Source organism: Microcaecilia unicolor, chromosome 1 (assembly GCF_901765095.1).
Source record: "Microcaecilia unicolor chromosome 1, aMicUni1.1, whole genome shotgun sequence".
NCBI classification, from domain to species: domain Eukaryota; kingdom Metazoa; phylum Chordata; class Amphibia; order Gymnophiona; family Siphonopidae; genus Microcaecilia; species Microcaecilia unicolor.
Genome location: NC_044031.1, coordinates 617,999,825 through 618,021,347, shown reverse-complemented (window position 1 = coordinate 618,021,347; position 21,523 = coordinate 617,999,825). Strand labels below are relative to the sequence as shown.

The window sequence follows — 21,523 nt, the reverse complement described above, 5'->3', positions numbered from 1 at the left end:
TCTGCTGTCTTCCACTGAGGATGATCTCAGGTGGACCACTGACATCACCATGTCAGAGCTCAGTGTCCGAGATATGTCCTTACAGAATTGGACCTGCTGCGGCATAAGTGAAAGATATGCAATCTGCAAACCAATTATATACAGTGTGAGTTTATTTTATTTGTTACATTTGTATCCCACATTTTCCCACCTATCTGCAGGCTCAATGTGGCTTACATAGTACCGGAAAGGTGTAAACCATGGTGAGCATTTTAAAGACGATGAGTTCTTTGATTGGGAGCCAGTGTAGTTTTTCGCGGAGGGGTTTTGCACTTTCAAATCATGTTTTTCCAAATATAAGCCTAGCTGCCATGTTTTGAGCAGTCTTAAGTTCTTTAAGGTTAGTTCTTTGCATTCTGCATAGATTCCATTGCAGTAATCTAGGTGGCTTACTACCATTGATTGTATCAGGTTGCGAAATGTTTCCCTCGGGAAGAATTGTTTCACACGTTTGAGTTTCCACATTGAGTGGAACATTTTCTTTGTTGTGGATGCCATTTGGCTCTCCAGTGTTACGTTACGGTCCATTATAACGCCAAGGATTTTCAGGCTGAGATAGGGAGTGCGCTTTTTTATATGGTCACATCAGCAGAATGGAGTGACAGCAAGTGGTCATAATAATTAGATTTGCAGTGACAATTGACAGTGCATAATCTCTTATGTCTCTTAGGAGGAAACAAGACTTTTCCCTTAACTCAGAAAGAACCACACAAGAGATGGATGGTGGAGGAGAGCAAAGAGTAGTCATCAGTTGTCACATATGTCAATCTTCGAGTTGCGGGGGAGTGTGCTGGTGGCCTCTCTCTCACAACGAATTGGCAGCAGTTTTGTCGGAGTTAAAAGCAGAGATGACCGTGGTACAATTGGTGTTGGGAAAGTTATGCTGAAACAGACCTGAGATAGGTCAGAGGTAAGATCACCTAGTACCAATTTGAAAAGCAAAATGGGGCGATTCGACCTTTACAGAAACAAGGAACTGAGCTAGAAAAAGCAGTGGAGGATCTCTGGGAGAAATTAGATGATCTACAAACCCTGCAGGTGCAACGTGTGGGTGTGGGAAATACCAGAAACAAAGGCAATAAAAATGTGGTGGCTACTGGTCAGCAATTGTGCAGTCATCTCTTATGTACTTTGGCTGAAGACACTGTACAATAAGACAGAGCTCATACACACTGGGTCTTCTTTGGACAGATCTGTGTTGTGACCTGGTGGCATGCTTTCATGACTACATGGTTAAGTAGAAGTTTATGGTTGCTGTTTGTGTGTGGGGAACTATAACGTGGGAAAATCACAAGGTTGAAATCTTTGCTGACCTCTCTGCCTTGATGATCCGTAAATAGCAAGACTTTAAACCAGTGGTGGCCTAACTACAGGAAGATCAAATCCGTTATTGTTGGTTATTTCCATTTGGATTTGTGGCAACCAATAAAGCAAAAAATGTATGCAAGAGGACATTAGAGAAAGAGTAACACACTCTGGTGAATGCAGGAATCGCTAGAATCCCGGACCAGTCATTGCCAAGTTTTCAAATGCAGAAATCAGCCACACAATGGCAGAGTGGGCAAAAGGTTGTCTGGCTTGTTGGGTCAATTGCATTCAGTAGCTAATATACCTTAGGAAGAGACCCTTGCTGTAATTCCTTGTTTCACCACAGTAGATTCTATGTACTAGAGTGTTGATATCAAGGGCTTGCTAGTTGTTCAACTGCATAATGTATTTTGTTATGAATTCAAAAAAAGATATTTTTACCAGTGTTCTGTGTAAGTTGTTTTTTTTTTTTCAGTTCAATATTTTTATTCAAGGTTTGTGAAGTATAAAAGCAATTAACAAGTGAACAGATGTAACATAATAAAAAAAGAAATGTACACGGGAATGTGAGGTGTAATAAAACTCACAATGCACAGACAATATAAATAGCATCAAGAAACTAACAGTCTAGAAAATATGAAGTAGAAAAAAGTCAAGTAATGTTAAGGGTAATGTGAGAATTCAGCTAAATGAGCCCAGAACTTTTCATTCGATTGTAACGCTCTTGAATGGTCCGCCACCACTCTTTCACATTTAGCTGTCAAACATAAGGAGTTCCACCACATAAGAATCAATCTTAGAAAAGTCTGTCCAACAATGGCACACTGTCTTAATAGTGTGTAAAAGGATCCTAAGCATTTTGGCTTTATCTGTTGATAGGCCGAGACAAGCCATCACAGCCAAGACCTAGAATTAAAATTTTAAACAAGAAAGGTTCATGACAATCCAGGATGTCATTTTCCATACAGACATCCAGTAAACCTTTAAGTAAGGACAAGCATATTTAATGTATTCAAGAGTACCAATGCTGTTTTTGCAGGACCAACATTTGTCGTCTACACTATGTGACAGTCTGGATACTTTGTATGGTGTCCATAAGGCCCTGTGTATCATAGATTGAGATATAGCAGCAGAGTGGGTAGCTTTATTTCATATAGCAGCCCTTTACTAAGGTGCACTGAAAAATGGCCTGTGCTGGTGTAGATGCGTGTATTGGATATGCACAGGTCCATTTTTCAGTGCACCTGCAAAAAGGCCTTTTTTGGGGGGCCGAAAACGGACGTGTGGCAAAATAAAAATTGGCGCACATCCATTTTGGGCCCAAGACTTTACCACCACCCACTGACTTAGCGGTAAGGTCTCACAAATTAACCAGGCAGTAATCGTCAGTGTACATACAATGCTGATTACTGCCCTGTTAGCGCCACATTCTGGAAAATTTTCCAGCACGCGTAAAGAATGAAATTACCATCAGAGGCAAATGATAGCTGGGCAGTAGTTCAAAATTGACGTGCATAGGATGCACGTAAGCGCCTACAGAGCTTAGTAAAAGGGCCCCTTAATCCAAAAGTCCTGCCATTGTATGGTAGATAGTTTAGCATTCAGGTACAAAATCAAGGTAAGGTATACACAAAAACTAGCACATATGAGTTTATCTTGTTGGGCAGACTGGATGGACCATGCAGGTCTTTTTCTGCCGTCATCTACTATGTATGTTACTATGTATGCCAATTCAGAACCAGTGGAGCTAAGGAATGTCCATTGATGTATAAGTGTACACTATTTAGATGCAGCACCAGGAACGCTGGCAAGCAGTGAGCATAGCTGGCAGTAACTAGGTGTATCCAAAGTTTGCTTAAATTTAAGCAAGAGGAAATACAATGTTTGAGCTGTAACCATTGAAAATATTAATTTGGATTCAAGTTAAACTGTATACACAGTCTTAAAAGGAAGCCAGTCAGTATTATTCAAGTGTTGGGTTTAAAGACCAAATCCCGGCAGCTTGTCAAGCAGACTAATTAATACGGAGATAATCATTCTATATGGGGATGTTAGCACTTAAGAGTGGATGCTGAGCATACTTATCAATCTCTGCAAAAATTCCGTCAGTGGTCAAAATTATAGTATATATGCTCAAGGTAAGAAACTTAGTAAAGTATGAGAGAATCTATCTCCTTCAATTTGCATCCATATAGGAGATCTAGATAAATCAACGGCAGTTATCCAGGATGCACGTTGGTATAGTAAGAAAGCCACATGATAATCATAAAAACTAGGAAAATTTACCCCATCTCTATTTTTTGTGGTTTTCAATCCTTTTAAGGCAATGCGAGGACATATGTTCACCCATAGAAATTTAGACAAAATAGTCTCCATGGCTTTATACGTGCTATGCTGTAGAATGAAAGGTAGCATACAGAATATGTAGTTTACCTTTGGAACTATCATCATTTTTAGTGTGTCCAAGCGCCCCCACCAGGTTAAACATAGAGGAGACCATTTATGTGTCAGATTTTTAGTGATCTTCAAAATATAAGCAATGTTCTGTCACATGGTGTCTTTAATAGATGGACCAAAGCATATGCCTAAATACTTCATAGACTCTGGGGTCCAAATGAATTTATAGGAAGTTATCTCATATTTGATAGCTGGGCAATTAATGGGCATCAGTTCACTTTCAGTGCCATACTAAGATCTGTAACAGAGTGGACACCCGGGAGGGAGTGGAAAACATGAAAAAGGAACTGAGGAAGCTAGAAGAATGGTCTAAGGTTTGGCAATTAAAATTCAATGCGAAGAAATGCAAAGTGATGCACTTAGGGAATAGAAATCCACGGGAGACGTATGTGTTAGGCGGGGAGAGTCTGATAGGTACGGGCGGAGAGAGGGATCTTGGGGTGATAGTATCTGAGGATTTGAAGGCGACGAAACAGTGTGACAAGGCGGTAGCCATAGCTAGAAGGTTGCTAGGCTATATAGAGAGAGGTGTGACCAGCAGAAGAAAGGGGGTGTTGATGCCCCTGTATAAGTCGTTGGTGAGGCCCCACCTGGAGTATTGTGTTCAGTTTTGGAGGCCGTATCTTGTTAAGGATGTAAAAAGAATTGATGTGGTGCAAAGAAAAGCTACGAGAATGGTATGGGATTTGCGTTACAAGACGTATGAAGAGAGACTTGCTGAACTAAACATGTATACTCTGGAGGAAAGGAGAAACAGGGGCGATATGATTTAGACGTTCAAATATTTGAAAGGTATTAATCCGCAAACGAACCTTTTCCAGAGATGGGAAGACGGTAGAACGAGAGGACATGAAATGAGATTGAAGGGGGGCAAACTCAAGAAAAATGTCAGAAAGTATTTCTTCATGGAGAGAGTGGTGGATGCTTGAAATGCCCTCCCGCGGGAGGTGGTGGAAATGAAAACGGTAACGGAATTCAAACATGCGTGGGATAAGCATAAAGGAATCCTGTGCCGAAGGAATGGATCCTCAGGAGCTTAGTCAAGATCGGGAGGCGGGGCTGGTGGTTGGGAGGCGGGGATAGTGCTGGGCAGACTTGTGCGGTCTGCGCCAGAGCCGGTGGTGGGAGGCAGGACTGGTGGTTGGGAGGCAGGGATAGTGCTGGACAGACTTGTACGGTCTGTGCCAGAGCCGGTGGTTGGGAGGCAGGGCTGGTGGTTGGGAGGTGAGGATAGTGCTGGGCAGACTTACACGGTCTGTGCCAGAGCCGGTGGTGGGAGGCGGGACTGGTGGTTGGGAGGCAGGGATAGTGCTGGGCAGACTTATACGGTCTGTGCCCTGAAGAGCAAAGGTACAAATCAAAGTAGGGTATACACAAAAAGCAGCAAATATGAGTTATCTCGTTGGGCAGACTGGATGGACTGTGCAGGTCTTTTTCTGCCGTCATCTACTATGTTACTATGTATTCAATTTATAACTAGATAAAGCAGAGTCTTTAAAAATTATATCCAATATCGCAGATACAGATGAGGGGGTAGTTTAACACATCATCTGCATACGCAGACACTTTGGTCATATGCTGACCAAAAGGAACACCCTAGACATTTGGGGATTGCCAAACAGCAAGTAAAAAAGGTTCTACAGCCAAATTAAATAAAGATGATAATGGGCAGCTTTGGCAAGTGCCCCTAAGTAGGGAGAAAGGAGTCTGAGACAATGTTATTTAATTGGATTCTAGTAGCAGGTTTAGCATATAGTGTTTTGACCACACTGATAAATTCTGGAGAAAAAACTATTGTAAAACATAAAACAAATATTCCCATTCAACATAATCAAAAGTCTTCTCTGCATCAAGTCCAATAGCTACAATTGGTTCTGACAATAACTGACCTTGTACATAAGAACATAAGTACATAAGTATAGCCATACTGGGAAAGACCAAAGGTCCATCAAGCTCAGCATCCTGTTTCCAACAGAGGCCAATCCAGGTAAGAAATACCCGGCAAGATCCCAAAAATGTACAAAACATTTTATACTGCTTGTCCCAGAAATAGTGGATTTTCCCCAAGTCCATTTAATAACGATCTATGGCCTTTTCCTTTAGGAAGCCGTCCAAACCTTTTTTAAACTCTGCTAAGCTAACCTCCTTTACCACATTCTCTGGCAACGAATTCCAGAGTTCAATTACACATTGAGTGAAGAAAAAGTTTCTCAGATTCGTTTTAAATTTACTACATTGTAGCTTCATCGCATGCCCCCTAGTCCTAGTATTTTTGGAAAGCGTGAACAGACGCTTCACATCTACCCATTCAGCTCCACTCATTATTTTATAGACCTCTATCATATCTCTCCTCAGCCACCTTTTCTCCAAGCTGAACAGCCCTAGCCGCTTTAGCCTTTCCTCAAAGGGAAGTCGTCCCATCCCTTTTATCATTATCTGTGTGTTCTACAATTTTATTCTTTACAATAGTTTCCACTATTTTCCCCGGCACTGAAGTCAGGCTTACTGGTCTGTAATTTCCCGGATCATCCCTTTTTAAAAATCAGCGTCACATTGGCCACCCTCCAATATTCAGGTACTACAGACAATTTTAACAACAAGGTACAGATCACTAACAACAGATCAGAAAGTTCATGTTTCAGTTCTTTCATCACCCTAGAGTGTATGCCATCAGGTCCAGGTGATTTTGGGTCAGTACGTCTTCCAGGTTCACCTAGATTTATTTCAGTTCCTCTGCATCTTCATCCTTGAAATCATTTCCAGTACAGATAGATCTTACATCTTCTTCCGCAGAGACTGAAGCAAAGAATTCATTCGATCTCTCTGCTATGGAATTGTGCTCCCCGAGAGCCCCTTTTGCTCCTTCAAGGTCTAATGGTCCCATGGATTCCCTCACAGGCTTTCTGTTTCTGATGTATCTGAAAAAGGTGTTACTACTGAGTTTTTGTCTCAACGGCACATTTTTGTTCATATTCTCTTTTAGCTTTCTTCATCATTGCTTTGCACCTAGCTCGGATCTTCTTTCATTCTTTATACTCTTTTGGCTCTAATAGCCTCTTTCACTTCATCTTTTAACCACACGCTGTTGTTTGCTCTTCTTTCCACCGTTATTAATACGTGGAATACATCTGGTCTGGGCTTCCACAATGGTATTTTTAAACAACGTCCATGAACCTTTGAAGTCGACCCTTTCACCTTCTTTTTAGCTATTTTCCTCTTTTGTCATAGTTATCCTTTTGAAAACTGAATTCTGCTACAGTAGATTTCTTTAGTGATTTCACTCCAAAATATCAGCTCAAATTTGATCATGTTATGATCACGTTTTCCCAGCAGATCCAACATCATTACTTCTCGCACCATGCACTGCATTCCACTAAGGACTAGATCTAAAATAGGTCCCCTTCTTGTTGGTTCTTGGACCAGTTGGTCCAAGAAGCAGTCATTTATTAAATCTAACAATTTTACCTCCCTTGAGCTCCCTGATGTAGCATTTAGCCAGTCAATACTGGGGTATTTGAAATCACCCATAATTATAATGTTGCCCAATTTGCCAGCTTTCCTAATTCCAGTAAACATTTGTTCATCTGTCTGTTCGTTCTGTCCCAGTGGATGGTAGTACAGCCTTACAAGTATACTCTTTCCTTTTATACATGCAATTTCTGTCTACAAATATTCCACGTTGTTTCATGTAGAATATTTATTTTGTTTTGACCCAAATGCCTCTTTAACATTTAGTGCAATCCCCCCCCCCCCCCAAATTTGATCCACTCTATCATTGCTATATAATTTCCACCAGGTTTCTGAGATGCCTATTGGACAGCTTCAGTCATCTCTCCCTCACAGAGCTGGTGGAAGAGCTCCTCGGGTGGAGAGTTCCGTCCCTCTAGAGGAAAGGGATCAGATGGAATTTCATAAAGCTCCTCCTCCGAGATTTAGAGCTTCATCCGACTCCCATGAATGGCCCAAATCTAACTTTTCACAATACTCAGATGCAGGTAAATGAGTCTATAAGGAGCTCAGCCTGGTGGAACAGTGCCCACGCACTGAGGAACTTTGAAGTGCAGCCCTACCCCTCAGACTCCAGGGAAGCTTTCTCCCCCATGTAAAAGGAAGTACTGCCTGCCCCGACATTGACGTTGACACCCTATGAGGCACCAACGTCGAAGGTTTCGGCACCGGCTCCAATGGAGCCTCAGAGAGGACCTGGGGCTGCTGTATCAGTGGCATAAATGCCCTCAATGCCAAAGGAAGAACCCCCTGCAACAACTGCGCCAGCTCCTCTTAGAGCATACTGCAGAACTGCTCAAAGATAGGCAGTGGCAAAGGCATGGGAGCCAGGCCATAGGCAGTCTGAGAAGACATCGGTGCCAAACCAGTGTCAGGTACTAGGCCGCTCAATGACTTGTTCACCAGCACCTCTTTTTAAGGAGGACAGTGCTCCTCCTGGCACTTCTTGGGTATCAGAGGATCTGATGTCCCTGTGCTCCCGGCACCATGCGTCGAGGAAGACCGATGCTTATGCTTCTTGGGCTTCCCCCAATGCAGAGAGCTGCGATCCGCTAGTGCCGACGAGAGCACCGCCAAATCCATATGTGTCCTCTGTGGTGGGTCCAATGCTGACTGATCCCAGGGCCTGCTACTAGAGCATGATGTTGAGGTAGGTGGAGACCCACTCGATGCCGGTGCACTCTCAATGGAAGATCAATGTTGCCAGTGCCAAAGTCAATAGTCCGGCCTTCAAGGAGCCAAAAAGATGCACCATTTGAGCCAGTCACACCCGCTGAGTTCTCACCTGCATATTTGTAAGATTCTTTTTTCGATGTCACAGAAGACCCCCAGTGGCTTCAAAAAGTGTGCTGCGTACACTCGTGATTTCTGCCATGGACCTGCACTATTGATGCATTGGGTGCCTTGGACCAGAGGGGCCATGATCTGGCCCAAGGCACCCGATGCATCAATAGTACAGGTCCATGGCAGAAATCACTAGTCTACACAGCACACTTTTTGAAGCCACTGGGGGTCTTCTGTGACATCGAGAAAAGAATCTCAGCTAAATTAAACTCCTTAATCTTGAATAGATAATAAAGGGGCAGTGTTCAAATTGAGGATGGGATGGCGACCTAACCGTGCAGCCAAAAAATAACGACAACTTGAAGAGATGCCATTTTAAGCTGCATTAGACACGTTAGCACCTAACGTAACTTAGTGAAAGGGCCCCTAATAGATCACTGGGCCGGGACCTCAAATTCAGACAATTGATGCTTTTTTATTTTCTTTACATGTGTGTCAATTTTATTATTAATAAAAATTTAAAAAGCTGGGACTAAGCTTCTCTATACCTCAACTTACAAAGAAAAGTATCTGTACAGCAAAACAGTCAATTCTAATGTACCTTACCACAAAATTAAGAGAAAGCACAGAAAGTGAAGGTACTTAGAAAGTTAAGATGCATAGTAAACAAGTTTCTCCTTAGGGCTGTATTAACACAAGCTATCATGACTCAGGGGATCAGTACAGGAATATAGAACTTTTCACCTCTAAAACTAAGTGACAAACACTCTTGAAGACATAAAAACAAGGAGATTTTAAAAATATGTTGGCACCTCTGTTTGAAGACAGTTTAGTTGGTAGCGTGCTAGACTTCCACTTCTCATCTGAACCAGTATTGTCCAAAATGACAGAGGGAGCCCGATGCATCACAGCCAAGGCTTGATCTTCTTCGTAGCACAGCTGGGAGAGGTTTGCCTTCTTAGCTGACAGCAAGTACAGAAAGGCAGTGTCCCCATCTTTTCTTATACCATAGAAACTGAGAGTCCTGTCATCCACACACAAACACTGCCCAATGATCCAACGCTGAACACTAGGATGGAACCCATATTCTTGAAAAACCTAAACAAAGTGGAACAGTTAATAGTGACCAGTACATTACAATGAATAGGGTAAGAGAAATAAAATGTCCCACCTCTCAGCAGTTTGTGGGCTGTATTTTAAATAATGCAAAATGCACTTATAAGCATCAATACATACAAAATCGAAAATCATTAATGTGCAAAGAATGGACAGACTATCTGAAAGTGTGCTGGGTTATGTAAGGGGTAAAGACTGAGAAGAAAGAATGTGACAGATGGGGAAAACTAAACTAGATGAGGGTATACAGGGAAAGGGGAGCAAGAGAAAGCTGAAAGGAGCTACAGTGGGAAAGCAGCAAAAATCATCTTGAAGGAGAACAGGGCACAGAATGAGGGAAGTAAGAGAAATCAAGGAAAAGATGAGGCAAAGAGGGCTAGACAAGGAGATGGAAGGTTAAAACAGGACAATTTGGCTGAGATGAAGATGAGAAATTGGAACTGGAAGAACAGGTGATTTGTATATAAACAAAGTTGAAAGACATTAAAGAGAAAAAGTGAAAAGATACTAACGGATGGAAGTGAGAGATAAAGAGGAGGGGATTAAAATGAATTAACATGAAAATGTCAGCGAGTGAAAATTGGAGAAATAGCACATGAAAGATGACCAAGAAAAAGCAATCAGAAAACAAAAATCAGTATAAAAAATTTTCAATTTATTGGCTATTAACTATAAGACTTGAGAACCAAAAGATAACAAAAAATGATTTTAAAAACTTTTAGTTGAAGCACAATTAAGCTGTCGTTATTGAACAACATCTCCCTCTCAGAGATGTGCTTAACTTCGACAGTTTGGTTTAAAAAAATACGCTGAAAGCAAACAGCAAAGGCACCAAATAAGATAACAGTAAAAGGCAAGGATTATAGAAGTCTTCATTTATATTCACGAATTATACATCAGCATTGAAAAAAAGAGACCCGAGAAAAGCCAGGTTTCAGCTATAAGCCTGCTTCAGGACTCATATACGAACATTTTCTTGCACTATCCTGCAGTACAGTGTTATATATTTAAAACAGATACAAATACATATAAAACTACTCTACATAATTATCTTATTTAAGAATATTTTCCTTTATATCAATATAGATATATAAAGCTTATGTTTATAAGCTCCCTGTCCGCTTCCGCATTCAATTTAAACTTCTCGTACTGACCTTTAAATGCATCCACTCTGCAGCCCCCCATTACCTCTCCACTCTCATCTCTCCCTACATTCCTCCCTGTGAACTCCGCTCACTGGGCAAATCTCTCGTCGTCCCCCTTTTCCTCCAATGCTAATTCCAGGCTTCGCTCCTTTTCTCTCGCGGCACCTTATGCCTGGAATTCACTTCCTGGACCTATACGTCTAGCTCCATCTCTACCTGTTTTCAAATCTATGCTGAAAACCCACCTTTTCACTGCTGCTTTTTAGCTCCCATTACTTCCCTCACCGGTAACTGTCTTGTCTGTCTGTATTATTTAGATCGTAAGCTCTTTTGAGCAGGGACCGTCTCTTTGTATCAGGTGTTCAGCGCTGCGTGCGTCTGGTAGCGCTATACAAATGGACTGATCAGGACTCAAGAAAAGGAAAAAAAAAAGGTAAATCTAAATTGCACCTTCATCCAGATAGACCAGTCCAGACTACCAGGAAGTACCAAAACTCATCCTGAAGGGCAAGAGGAAGGCAAGGCTCACTGAACCACTGCCCTACCAAACATGTCATCTCAGGCCCAGACATCAAGTCTGTGATGTTTCACAAAGTACAAAGAGGACCAAGTCATCACCTGACAAATATCCTCCAAAGCAACAGCCCAAGCCTCTGCCCAGGACATAGACTGTGACAGAGTAAAATACACCTCTCAAACCCTCCAGAACATCCTTCCCTGCGAAGAGACTGGTCATCTCAATGGCCCACAACCGAGCCAACCTATGAAACTCATTTGTCAGAAACACTACAGCAAAACCCTGTGTATGTCCAGTTTTCATAGCTTGAAATGTTTGTAGCTACCTTTGGACGACCCCTGTTCTGGGGTATAAAGCTCCTCAACAAAAAAGATGGCCGCTGTATAAGTGATCGCAGGAGCACCCAGCTCCGATGACCAGCAGCGGACCAGTCCGAAATCGACCACAGAACGGCCCAATTTCGAGGGAGACTGCAGCGTGAGAAACCACGGAGTCGAATCTAGTTGCACTCGACCGGTACCCCGATCGGAGCCACTGGGGAGAACCCAATGAGACAGCAGCGAGACCACGTTGCATCTCGGCTCTGACCCCAGCATCGGCCCGACCGCACCTACCTCCAAAGTAGCTGGCCGCCTGTCGAAGACAGTCACCCCCTGGCACCGCGCACCTACAGCGCCCTCCTCCCGACTAGCTGCTCGCCCATTGTCCCATCACCGGGGCTGACGACCAGGCCAGCCAGAGCGATCACGGAGGTGGAACTCAGCTGGTGTAGAGAGAGAAAAGCGAGGAACGTAACGAGGCGAGAACAGAATGGAGAGAGAGAACGGGGAAGACGGGCCAGAGGAGGATTGCAGCAGACGGCCGGAGAGCCAGAGAGACGCAGAGCGAGCGGGACTGACTCGCAACAGACGGCGCTGCCTTGCACGTCGTCCGAAGGACGACGACACCCGAGATTGTCCTTGGATGAACGAGCAGGAACGGTGAGCAGAGACGATTAGCCCACAGCTGAGGGAGACTGGATCTAGCCAGGAGCAGCAGAGGAGTGGCTGATCACGGGAGCCACTGCAGCCGGATTCAGCGTGAACGGCCAGCCAAGAAACCAGCACCTACCTAAAGGGAGCTCGGCGTGACGGAGAGGTACTGGGCTGTCTGGTGGGCCCCTCGCATCCATCCCGCTTTCTTACTGATGAGCTCTTGCACTCCCAAATCACCCAGACCTGAACTACTTCTACCTGTCCAACTTTTTGGTCCCATCTCTGCAATAAGCAGCCTATCTTTCGATTTCTCCAACCACTGCTACAGTGCTCAGAACTACGGAGTCTCTGCGCCCTGGGGCGGCACGACTGAACATCTGACCGTGAGTAGCTTATCCGTGATTTGTTCAATGAAGGAAACTTCAGAAAATAGAGAGGCTTGGGTATGTTCTAGTGTGCCAGGGTTATGCTTACACTATGGGGGAGATGCATCAACCAAACGTTAAAAAATCTAAATAGTAAAAGTACTTAACGATTTTGAAACAACGAAGAATGCACAAAAAAAACAGCTCAGAAATGTTCGGTGCGGTATTGAAAAGTACAATGTATCATACACGTTCATAATCCACGTCGGCAATTGGCCCCTTAAGCATGCGCACAGCAGCCAAGCGTTATGCTGGCTGCCCTGCGCATGCCACAAACAGTCAAAACAAAAAAAAAAAAAAACGTGGCTCCCAAAATAAAAACAAAATCAAAAAAGGATCTGGAGGGGGCAAAGGCACTCGTCAAGAGCGTCCTGTATGGATGGCCTTGCCCCTCCCCACCCCGCCCGAGGTCGCCGCTGCTCCCCGCTTCCCTCTGCATTATAAATTAAAAAGCAAAACAAAAATCAGCAGCCCCGGCCGGCCCCCTCCCTTCCTCTCTACTCTTTCGCCCCACAGCTCTGCCTCCCGACATCCTCAGCCCTGTGCCACCCCCCCTCCCTCTTACCGGCCCGTGCAGTGCTGTGTGAAGGCGCTGCACGGGCAAGAAGAACAGCTGATGGCTCTGTCTGTGCCCAGTCTTCCTTCGCGTCTCTCTCCTCTTGGGCCCGCCCTTGTCTAACGTAAGTAACCTACGCCAGACGGGGGCGGGCCCAAGAGGAGAGAGACGCGAAGGAAGACTGGGCACAGACAGAGCCATCAGCTGTTCTTCTTGCCTGTGCAGCGCCTTCACACAGCGCTGCACGGGCCGGTAAGGTGGAGGGGGGGGAATGCCGGCGACGACCCCAGGAGGGGGAAGCGGGGAGCAGCGGCGACCTCGGGCGGGGTGTGGGGGGCAAGGCCGTCCATACAGGACGCTCTTGACAAGCCCCCTCATGATCCTTTTTTTTTTGTATTGCTGCATTTTTTTTTTTACATTTTAGTTTTTAGTCGGACAGGCCTAACGAGAGGTACAGACCTCGTTAGATTTCTCGGCGTTTCGTTCGGTTTTCCTGCGTTAAACAAATTGGAAAAGGTTAGTGCATGACAATTCAATAGGGTTTCTACACTAATTGCCCATCTGCATTCCGTTTTCGTTATCTGCTACCTTCGTCGGAAAATGGGCTTTAGTGCATGCAACAGTTTGAAAATTCTTCCTTAAAGGCTCATTTTTGGCTCGTTAAAGCTTAGTGTATCTGGCCCTTCACGAGCAAGGAGTTGGGAAAAATCTAGCTGCTCTCCCCCCTCCCTCCCACCTCTCCAGCTCATTAACTGTCACTGAATCAGAAGAGAAACGTTAGTTGGAGGTAACTTTAAGCTCACCCCTCAAAGACCCCTAGAAAACCCCTTACAACAAAAAAACCCCATCACTCCTACCTTAAAGAGAATCCCAAAGAGAAACAACAAAATGATTATTACCAAATTACTTTTAATAACCTACACACTATCCCTAATTCACCACACACTAACCACCCCCCTCACAAACACCAACAACATACCCACAATAATTAACCTCTTCAGGCTACCTAGGCACAACACACCTCACCAGAGCAACAATAACCAAAACATTGAAAAAACTACCCCACGAGGACAAACATATCACAAACGAAAGAAAGGACATAAACCTACACAACAAGAGAACAGACAACTTAAGAACATAAAAGACCCCTATCAAACAATTCAGGTGGGATACATAAACGCCAGATCAGTAGTAAATAAAACAACAATAACTGACTGGATCACGGCAGACAATCTTGACCTAGTACTTATCAGTGAAACCTGGATCCACGATCACAAGGGCCCCATAATCCTAGAACTCTGCCCCCCAGGCTACAAAATTACACACTGGACAAGGAAAGAAAAAAAGAGGAGGTGGAATAGCAATAATCTATAGATCCCACTTCACTGTAACAACAACTGCTGAGTCCATAACACCAAAACTCAAAATTGCCTCAGATAGAATCCACCATGCTAACCTGATCGACCATCTAAACGTGGTCCTGTTTTATAGACTACCAGGAAACTTTATGGATTTCATATCGAACACATGTATATCCAACTCCAACTTACTCATAATAGGGGACATAAACCTACACCTGGAAGACCCTAACGCAACCTATACACGTGACTGCAAAGACTTCCTACAACTATGGGACCTCAACTTGCCTAACATGCAAGCTCCACATGTCAAAGGACAGACAATTGACCATTACACACAAACTATCCTTAGACTCAAACCTTATACTAACAGACACAAAATGGACGGCAATACCATGGTCAGACCACCATAAATTAAACGTAGCCCTACAATGGCAGAAAAAACACACACACCCCAAACAAGAAAGCACAACCTACACAACTAGAGGACAGATCGATCCTGTTACTTTCTGGCAACAGATTTACAAAAATGAATGGTTAGCACAGACAGATTCCAAACATTATCTCCAAAATTGGGACCACAGATGCAGGATCATACTAGACGAAATTGCACCACTACAAACAAGAACCACACAAAGACACAGCTCAATACCTTGGATCAACGATGAACTGAAAAAACTAAAAACACAAGTCAGGAGACTTGAACACGCATGGCAAAAAATGAAAAATGAACATACACTTAAAGCTTGGAAACAAATGCAAAAAAAATACAAATATACAATAAGACAAACCAAAAGAACATACTACAAAACCAAAATAGGACCAGACTACAAAGATGCACATAAACTCTACCAACTCGTGAATAAATTGATAGACACTACACCGGTTACCACAGCTAGCACAGATACCCCATCGGCAGATCAACTTGCCAAATACTTCAATGAGAAAATTATAAAACTTCGATCCACATTACCACTCAACACCACTGATCAAGAAAAATTTATGAATTGCCTGGACCCTACTCCCGGTGAATACTCTGCAGATCGAACCTGGAATGACTGCGATCTGCTAACCGAAGAAACCATAACTTAAGCACTCAACAAATTCTCCAAAACCCACTCCAAACTGGATATATGCCCAGTAGCCTAATAAGGTTCGCCCCCAAACGCTTCGTAACAGACCTTACGTCACACCTGAACTACATGCTGCAACACGGACTTTTCCCCAAGGACAAAGGAAATATACTACTTACACCCATACCCAAAGAAAAAATTAAATGACACAACCAACTATCGACCAGTAGCATCCATCCCCCTGATAGTAAAACTAATGGAAAATATGGTAACCAAATAACTCACCAATTACCTAAACAAATTTCACAATACTACATGAATCACAGTCAGGATTTCGATCCAACCATAGCACTGAAACAGTGCTAACCACTCTCATAACCAAATTTAAACAACTAAGTGCAACCGGAAACAATGTGCTACTCCTACAATTCGATATGTCCAGCACGTTCGACATGGTCAGCCACCAAATACTCTCGAACATCCTAGACTACTTCGGGATCGGAGGAAACGTACTAAGATGGTTTAAAGGCTTCTTAACAGCAAGAACTTATCTAGTGATTTCAAACTCAAAAACTTCAACACCATGGAAACCTGAATGCAGAGTACCACAAGGATCACCGCTATCACCAACCCTTTTTAACTTAATGATGACACCTTTAGCCTAATCGCTATCCAACCAAGGACTCAACCCGTACATCTATGCAGACGATGTCATGATATACATCCCGTTCAAACAAGACATAACCGAAATCACAAATGAAATCACACACAGCCTCCAAATAATGAACTCATGGGCAGATGCATTCCAACTAAAGCTAAACGCAGAAAAAACACAATGTCTCATTCTGTCCTCACAATACAACATAAACAAACCCAATACCATAAACACCCCAGACTACACCCTTCCGGTCTCAGACAGCCTGAAAATTCTGGGAGTCACAATTGACCGAAATCTCACATTCGAAGACCATGCGAAAAATACAGCAAAGAAAATGTTCTACTCAATGTGGAAACTTAAAAGAATTAAACCTTTTTTCCCAAGGGAAGTATTCCACAGCCTAGTACAATCAATGGTGCTAAGTCATCTAGACTACTGCAATGCCATTTATGCCGGATGCAAAGAACAAATCATTAAGAAGCTTCAAACCGCTCAAAACACAACAGCCAGACTCATATTTGGGAAAGCGAAATACGAAAGCGCCAAACCCCCAAGAGAAAAACTACACTGGCTCCCACTAAAAGAACGAATTGCATTCAAAGTTTGCACCCTGGTCCACAAAATCATTCATGGGGACGCTCCGGCCTATATGTCAGACCTTATAGACTTGCCTATTAGGAACGCAAAAAGATCATCACACACATTTCTCAATCTCCATTATCCTAACTGTAAAGGGCTAAAATATAAATCCACATATGCGACCAGTTTCTCATACATCAGCACGCAGCTATGGAATGCACTACCGAAGGCCATAAAAACAACGCAAAACATAACCGTCTTCCGAAGGCTACTGAAAACAGATTTTTTCAAGGCGGCTTATCATAAACATCTTAAATACGATATAATAACGCCATACACGATCTATACAAAACCGAACTCTTATCACACGACTGAACAACTTCTTTGATATTAATGATCAAGCAATACCACTTTAAACCTTATGTTGGACAGGGTCTCTCTATAGTTGACGACCTAATGTATGTCACAATCCAATTTATTACTCAGGAACCTTCATGCAATACCATAAATTATTCTTCTTTACCATGTATGTATGCACATGGTATATATATATATAACATGATCTGTTCCATATACGTTATGTTCCATGTATGTTATCATGTATGTATGCACCTTAACGCAATACCATTTGTAACTCTGTTACCTGGAAATGGCAACCGCCATAACGGCAAATGTATGTATGCACCTTAACGCAATACCACTTGTAATTATGATACCCGGAAATGGCAACCGCAAGCCACATTGAGCCTGCAAATTGGTGAGAAAATGTGGGATACAAATGCTACAAATAAATAAATAAATAAAATTCTCTAAAACAAACCTGAATCGCCTCATCCTTAGTAAACAATACCACCATGTTTTTAATAGACAATGTTGGACTTTGTTGGATTTTTTTTTTTTGTTACATTTGTACCCCGCGCTTTCCCACTCATGGCAGGCTCAATGCGGCTTACATGGGGCAATGGAGGGTTAAGTGACTTGCCCAGAGTCACAAGGAGCTGCCTGTGCCTGAAGTGGGAATTGAACTCAGTTCCTCAGTTCCCCAGGACCAAAGTCCACCACCCTAACCACTAGGCCACTCCTCCACTCAATCTGTGAACCAGTAATCTTCCTCCCCATTACCTGATCAAAAACAATTTTGTTTCAGGCACTCCAAACAGAATACTTTGGTCACACATACAGAACACAAATGTCAAATACAGAATAAGTGACCAAAAACCATAAACAAATTAAATCAAAATCTCAAGAGGCCAGACCTTACATTTAGCACAGCGAAATAAAAAGAGATGCATTTTCTCCTATACTGTGCAAAATATGATAGCACATGCAAGAGACAGAGTTGGGGGAGGGGGGGGGGGGTACAATTAGGACAACTGCGTTTGGCTCCCTAGCCAGAGAGAACCCAGGCCAGCTGGAAGCTGAAGAAGGTGCAGCCTGTTAGTAAGCTTTTGTTCCCTCCCAAATTTCTGCCTTGGGCCCCAGCCATATCTAGCAGGATGTACATTTCAAATCTGACATATTCTAGACACAAAATAGAAAAATAAAATGTTTTCTACCTATCTGCTCATTTTATTTTTCAAGTCATGTTGATCCCAGGCTCTGATTTCTACATTCTTCTGTCTTCTCTTAACTCACTCACCAAGGTCTCATGTTCATTTCATATTTCTACACTCTCTCCATGTCCACTAGGCATCTTCTTCCATCTCTATACCTTTATCTTCCTCCCTGTTTAGTATCTCCCTTTCTCTGTCCAGCTTCTCCCCTCTCTTCGTCCCCAGTGCCAATATATCTCTACCCTCTCTGACCCTACCCCATCCAGCTTCTCTCCCTCTCACTCCCCCCCCTTTCCAGCATCTGGTTTGGTTGCTTGATTCCCTGCCTGCCCACCCACCCCGCCCTCCCTTCCTCCCTCACGCTATAGGTTTAGTATTTGTTCCCTTCTCCTTCATCTCCTTGGTTTGGTATCTGTTTCCCTTCCCTCTCTCCTTGTGCTGTACCAGCAGTTCTCTCCCTTCCCTCAAGTTCTCCTCCCCCTCTTCCTCCCATGTCCAGCAGCTCTCTCCCTTCCCTCCAGCCCCCTCTTGCTCCCACATCCAGCAGCTTTCTCCCTTCCATCCAGATTCCCTCCTCCTCTTCCTCCCACATACAGCAGCTCTCTCCCTTTCATCCAGATCCCCTCCTCCTCTTCTTCCAATAGCTCTCTCCCTTTCATCCAGTCCCCTCCTCCTCCTCTTATGTCCAGCAGCTCTCTCCCTTCCATCCAGTCCCCTCCTCCTCTTCCTCCCATGTCCAACAGCTTTCTCCCTTCCCTCCAGTCCCTTCTTCCTCCCTTGTCCAGCAGCTCTCTAGCCCCTTCTTCCTCTCCCTCCCATGTCCAGCAGCGCTCTCCCTTCCATCCAGATCCCCCCTCCTCTTCCTCCCACATCCAGCAGCTCTCTCCCTTCCCTCCAATCCCCTTCCTCCCACAAGTCCAGCAGCATTCTCCCTTCCCTCCAGCCCCCATCCCCCCCCCAAGTCCAGCACTTAGTTCTGCCTTCCTGATCCTGCCCCAGCCCAACATCCCTCACTGTCACATTCAGCATTGCCTGCCTGCCCTGAAATTCTTCTCCTCCTCGCCACTGCCTCGATCCTTGCAGTGTTCTTTTTTTCACCCGTGACCAGCAGCGCTGCCATTCACACAGGCAGCTCATATCCCCTTTGCCCCGTCCATCCAGCCCTCTCTGATGAACTTTGTTTACGTAGGGCCAGATGGACGCGGCAGGGGGGAGCGAAGCTGTCTGTGGGAATGGCAGTTCTGGACCCGCCTCGCGGTGTGCAGCCGAACCGCCTGTGAATCCAAACAGACAGATCTGCCTGCCAACTCATCGCCTCCAAACTCCCAGGCACTCCACTAGACTCCGCTGAGCGAAATGAAGCTAAACTGAGCTCAGAAGCTAGGAAATCGCTAAGAAAAACAGCGTGGGTGAGGGGGAGCAAGGACTTTGGTGCTGAGGAACTGAGTTCGATTCCCACTTCAGGCACAGGCAGCTCCTTGTGACTCTGGGCAAGTCACTTAACCCTCCATTGCCCCATGTAAGCCGCATTGAGCCTGCCATGAGTGGGAAAGTGCGGGGTACAAATGTAATAAAAATAAAAAAAAAATCTTTAAGCAGCCATACTGCATGGTGACGTCACTTCCTCCGGGACTGCTGCTTTTTAACATTTATAAATGATCTAGAGTAACTAGTGAGGTAATTAAATTTGCTGACGACACAAAGTTATTCAAAGTTGTTACATCGCAAGAAGATTGTGAAAAATGACAAGAGGAATTATAATGTGGACTTGAGTATCTTTAATGTGATAAATAAAATGTTTCTTTATATTGTATAAAGTAGATAGATACTATTCCTGATCAAGTGTTAGCTCTTGTGAATGTAATGTGAAAACTTAAATAAAAAAATAATGACAAGAGGACCTTACAAGACTGGGAGATTGGGCATCCAAATGGCAGATAACATTTAATGTGAGCAAGTGCAAAGTGATGCATGTGGGAAAGAGGAACCCAAATTACAGCTACATAATGCAAGGTTCCACATTAGGAGTCACAGACCAGGAAAGGGATCCAAGCATCATCGTTGATGAGATGTTGAAACCCTCTGCTCAGTGTGTGGCGGTGGCGACTAAGAAAGAAAATAGAATGTTAGGTATTATTAGGAAAGAAAAATAAAAACGAGGACATTATAATGTCTTTGTATTGCTCCATGGTGCGACTGCACCTCAAATACTGTGTGTAATTCTGGTCGCCGCATCTCAAAAAAGATATAGTGGAATTAAAAAAGGTACAGAGAAGGGCGGCAAAAATGATAAAGGGGATGGGACCACTTCCTTATGAGGAAAGGCTAAAGTAGCTAGGGATCTTCAGCTTGGAGAAAAGACGGCTGAGGAGAGATATGATAGAGGTGTATAAAACAATGAGTGGAACAGATAGACGTGAATCGCTTGTTTACTCTTTCTAAAAATACTATGACTAGGGGACATGCAATGAAGCTACAAAGTAGTAAATTTAAAACAAATCGGAGAAAATATTTCTTCACTCAATGTGTAATTAAACTCTGGAATTCGTTGCCAGTTAAAAGCAGTTAGCTTAACGGTGTTTAAAAAAAAAAAAGGTTTGTATAGCTTCCTAAAAAAGAGGTCCACAAGTCATTATTAAGATGAACTTGGGGAAAACTCCACTGCTTATTTCTAGGATAAGCAGCATAAAAATGTACTGTACTATTTTGGGATCTTGCCAGGTACTTGTAACCTAGATTGGCCACTGTTGAGAAACAGGATGCTGGGCTTGATGGCCCTTCATCTGTCCCAGTATGGCAACACTTCTTATGAGAGACTCCTGAGAAAATTAGAGTGTCACTGGACAGGAGGCAATGTTCTGGTGTGGGTTAGGAACTGGTCATTAAGATAGAAAACAAAGGGTAAGGTTAAATGGTCATTTCTCTCAATGGAGGAGGGTGAATAGTGGAGTGCTGCAGGGATCAGTACCGAGAC

General features: G+C 43.6%; 1 protein-coding gene across 1 annotated transcript in view; it reads right to left on the bottom strand.

Moving 5' to 3' along the window:
• Positions 1-21,523, bottom strand: part of SHARPIN (SHANK associated RH domain interactor) — a 279,055-nt gene that overhangs the window by 188,169 nt on the left and 69,363 nt on the right. Inside the window, 1 exon segment of the mRNA XM_030220008.1 lies at positions 9,408-9,693. Within this exon segment, the coding sequence (XP_030075868.1) occupies positions 9,408-9,693 (286 nt within the window).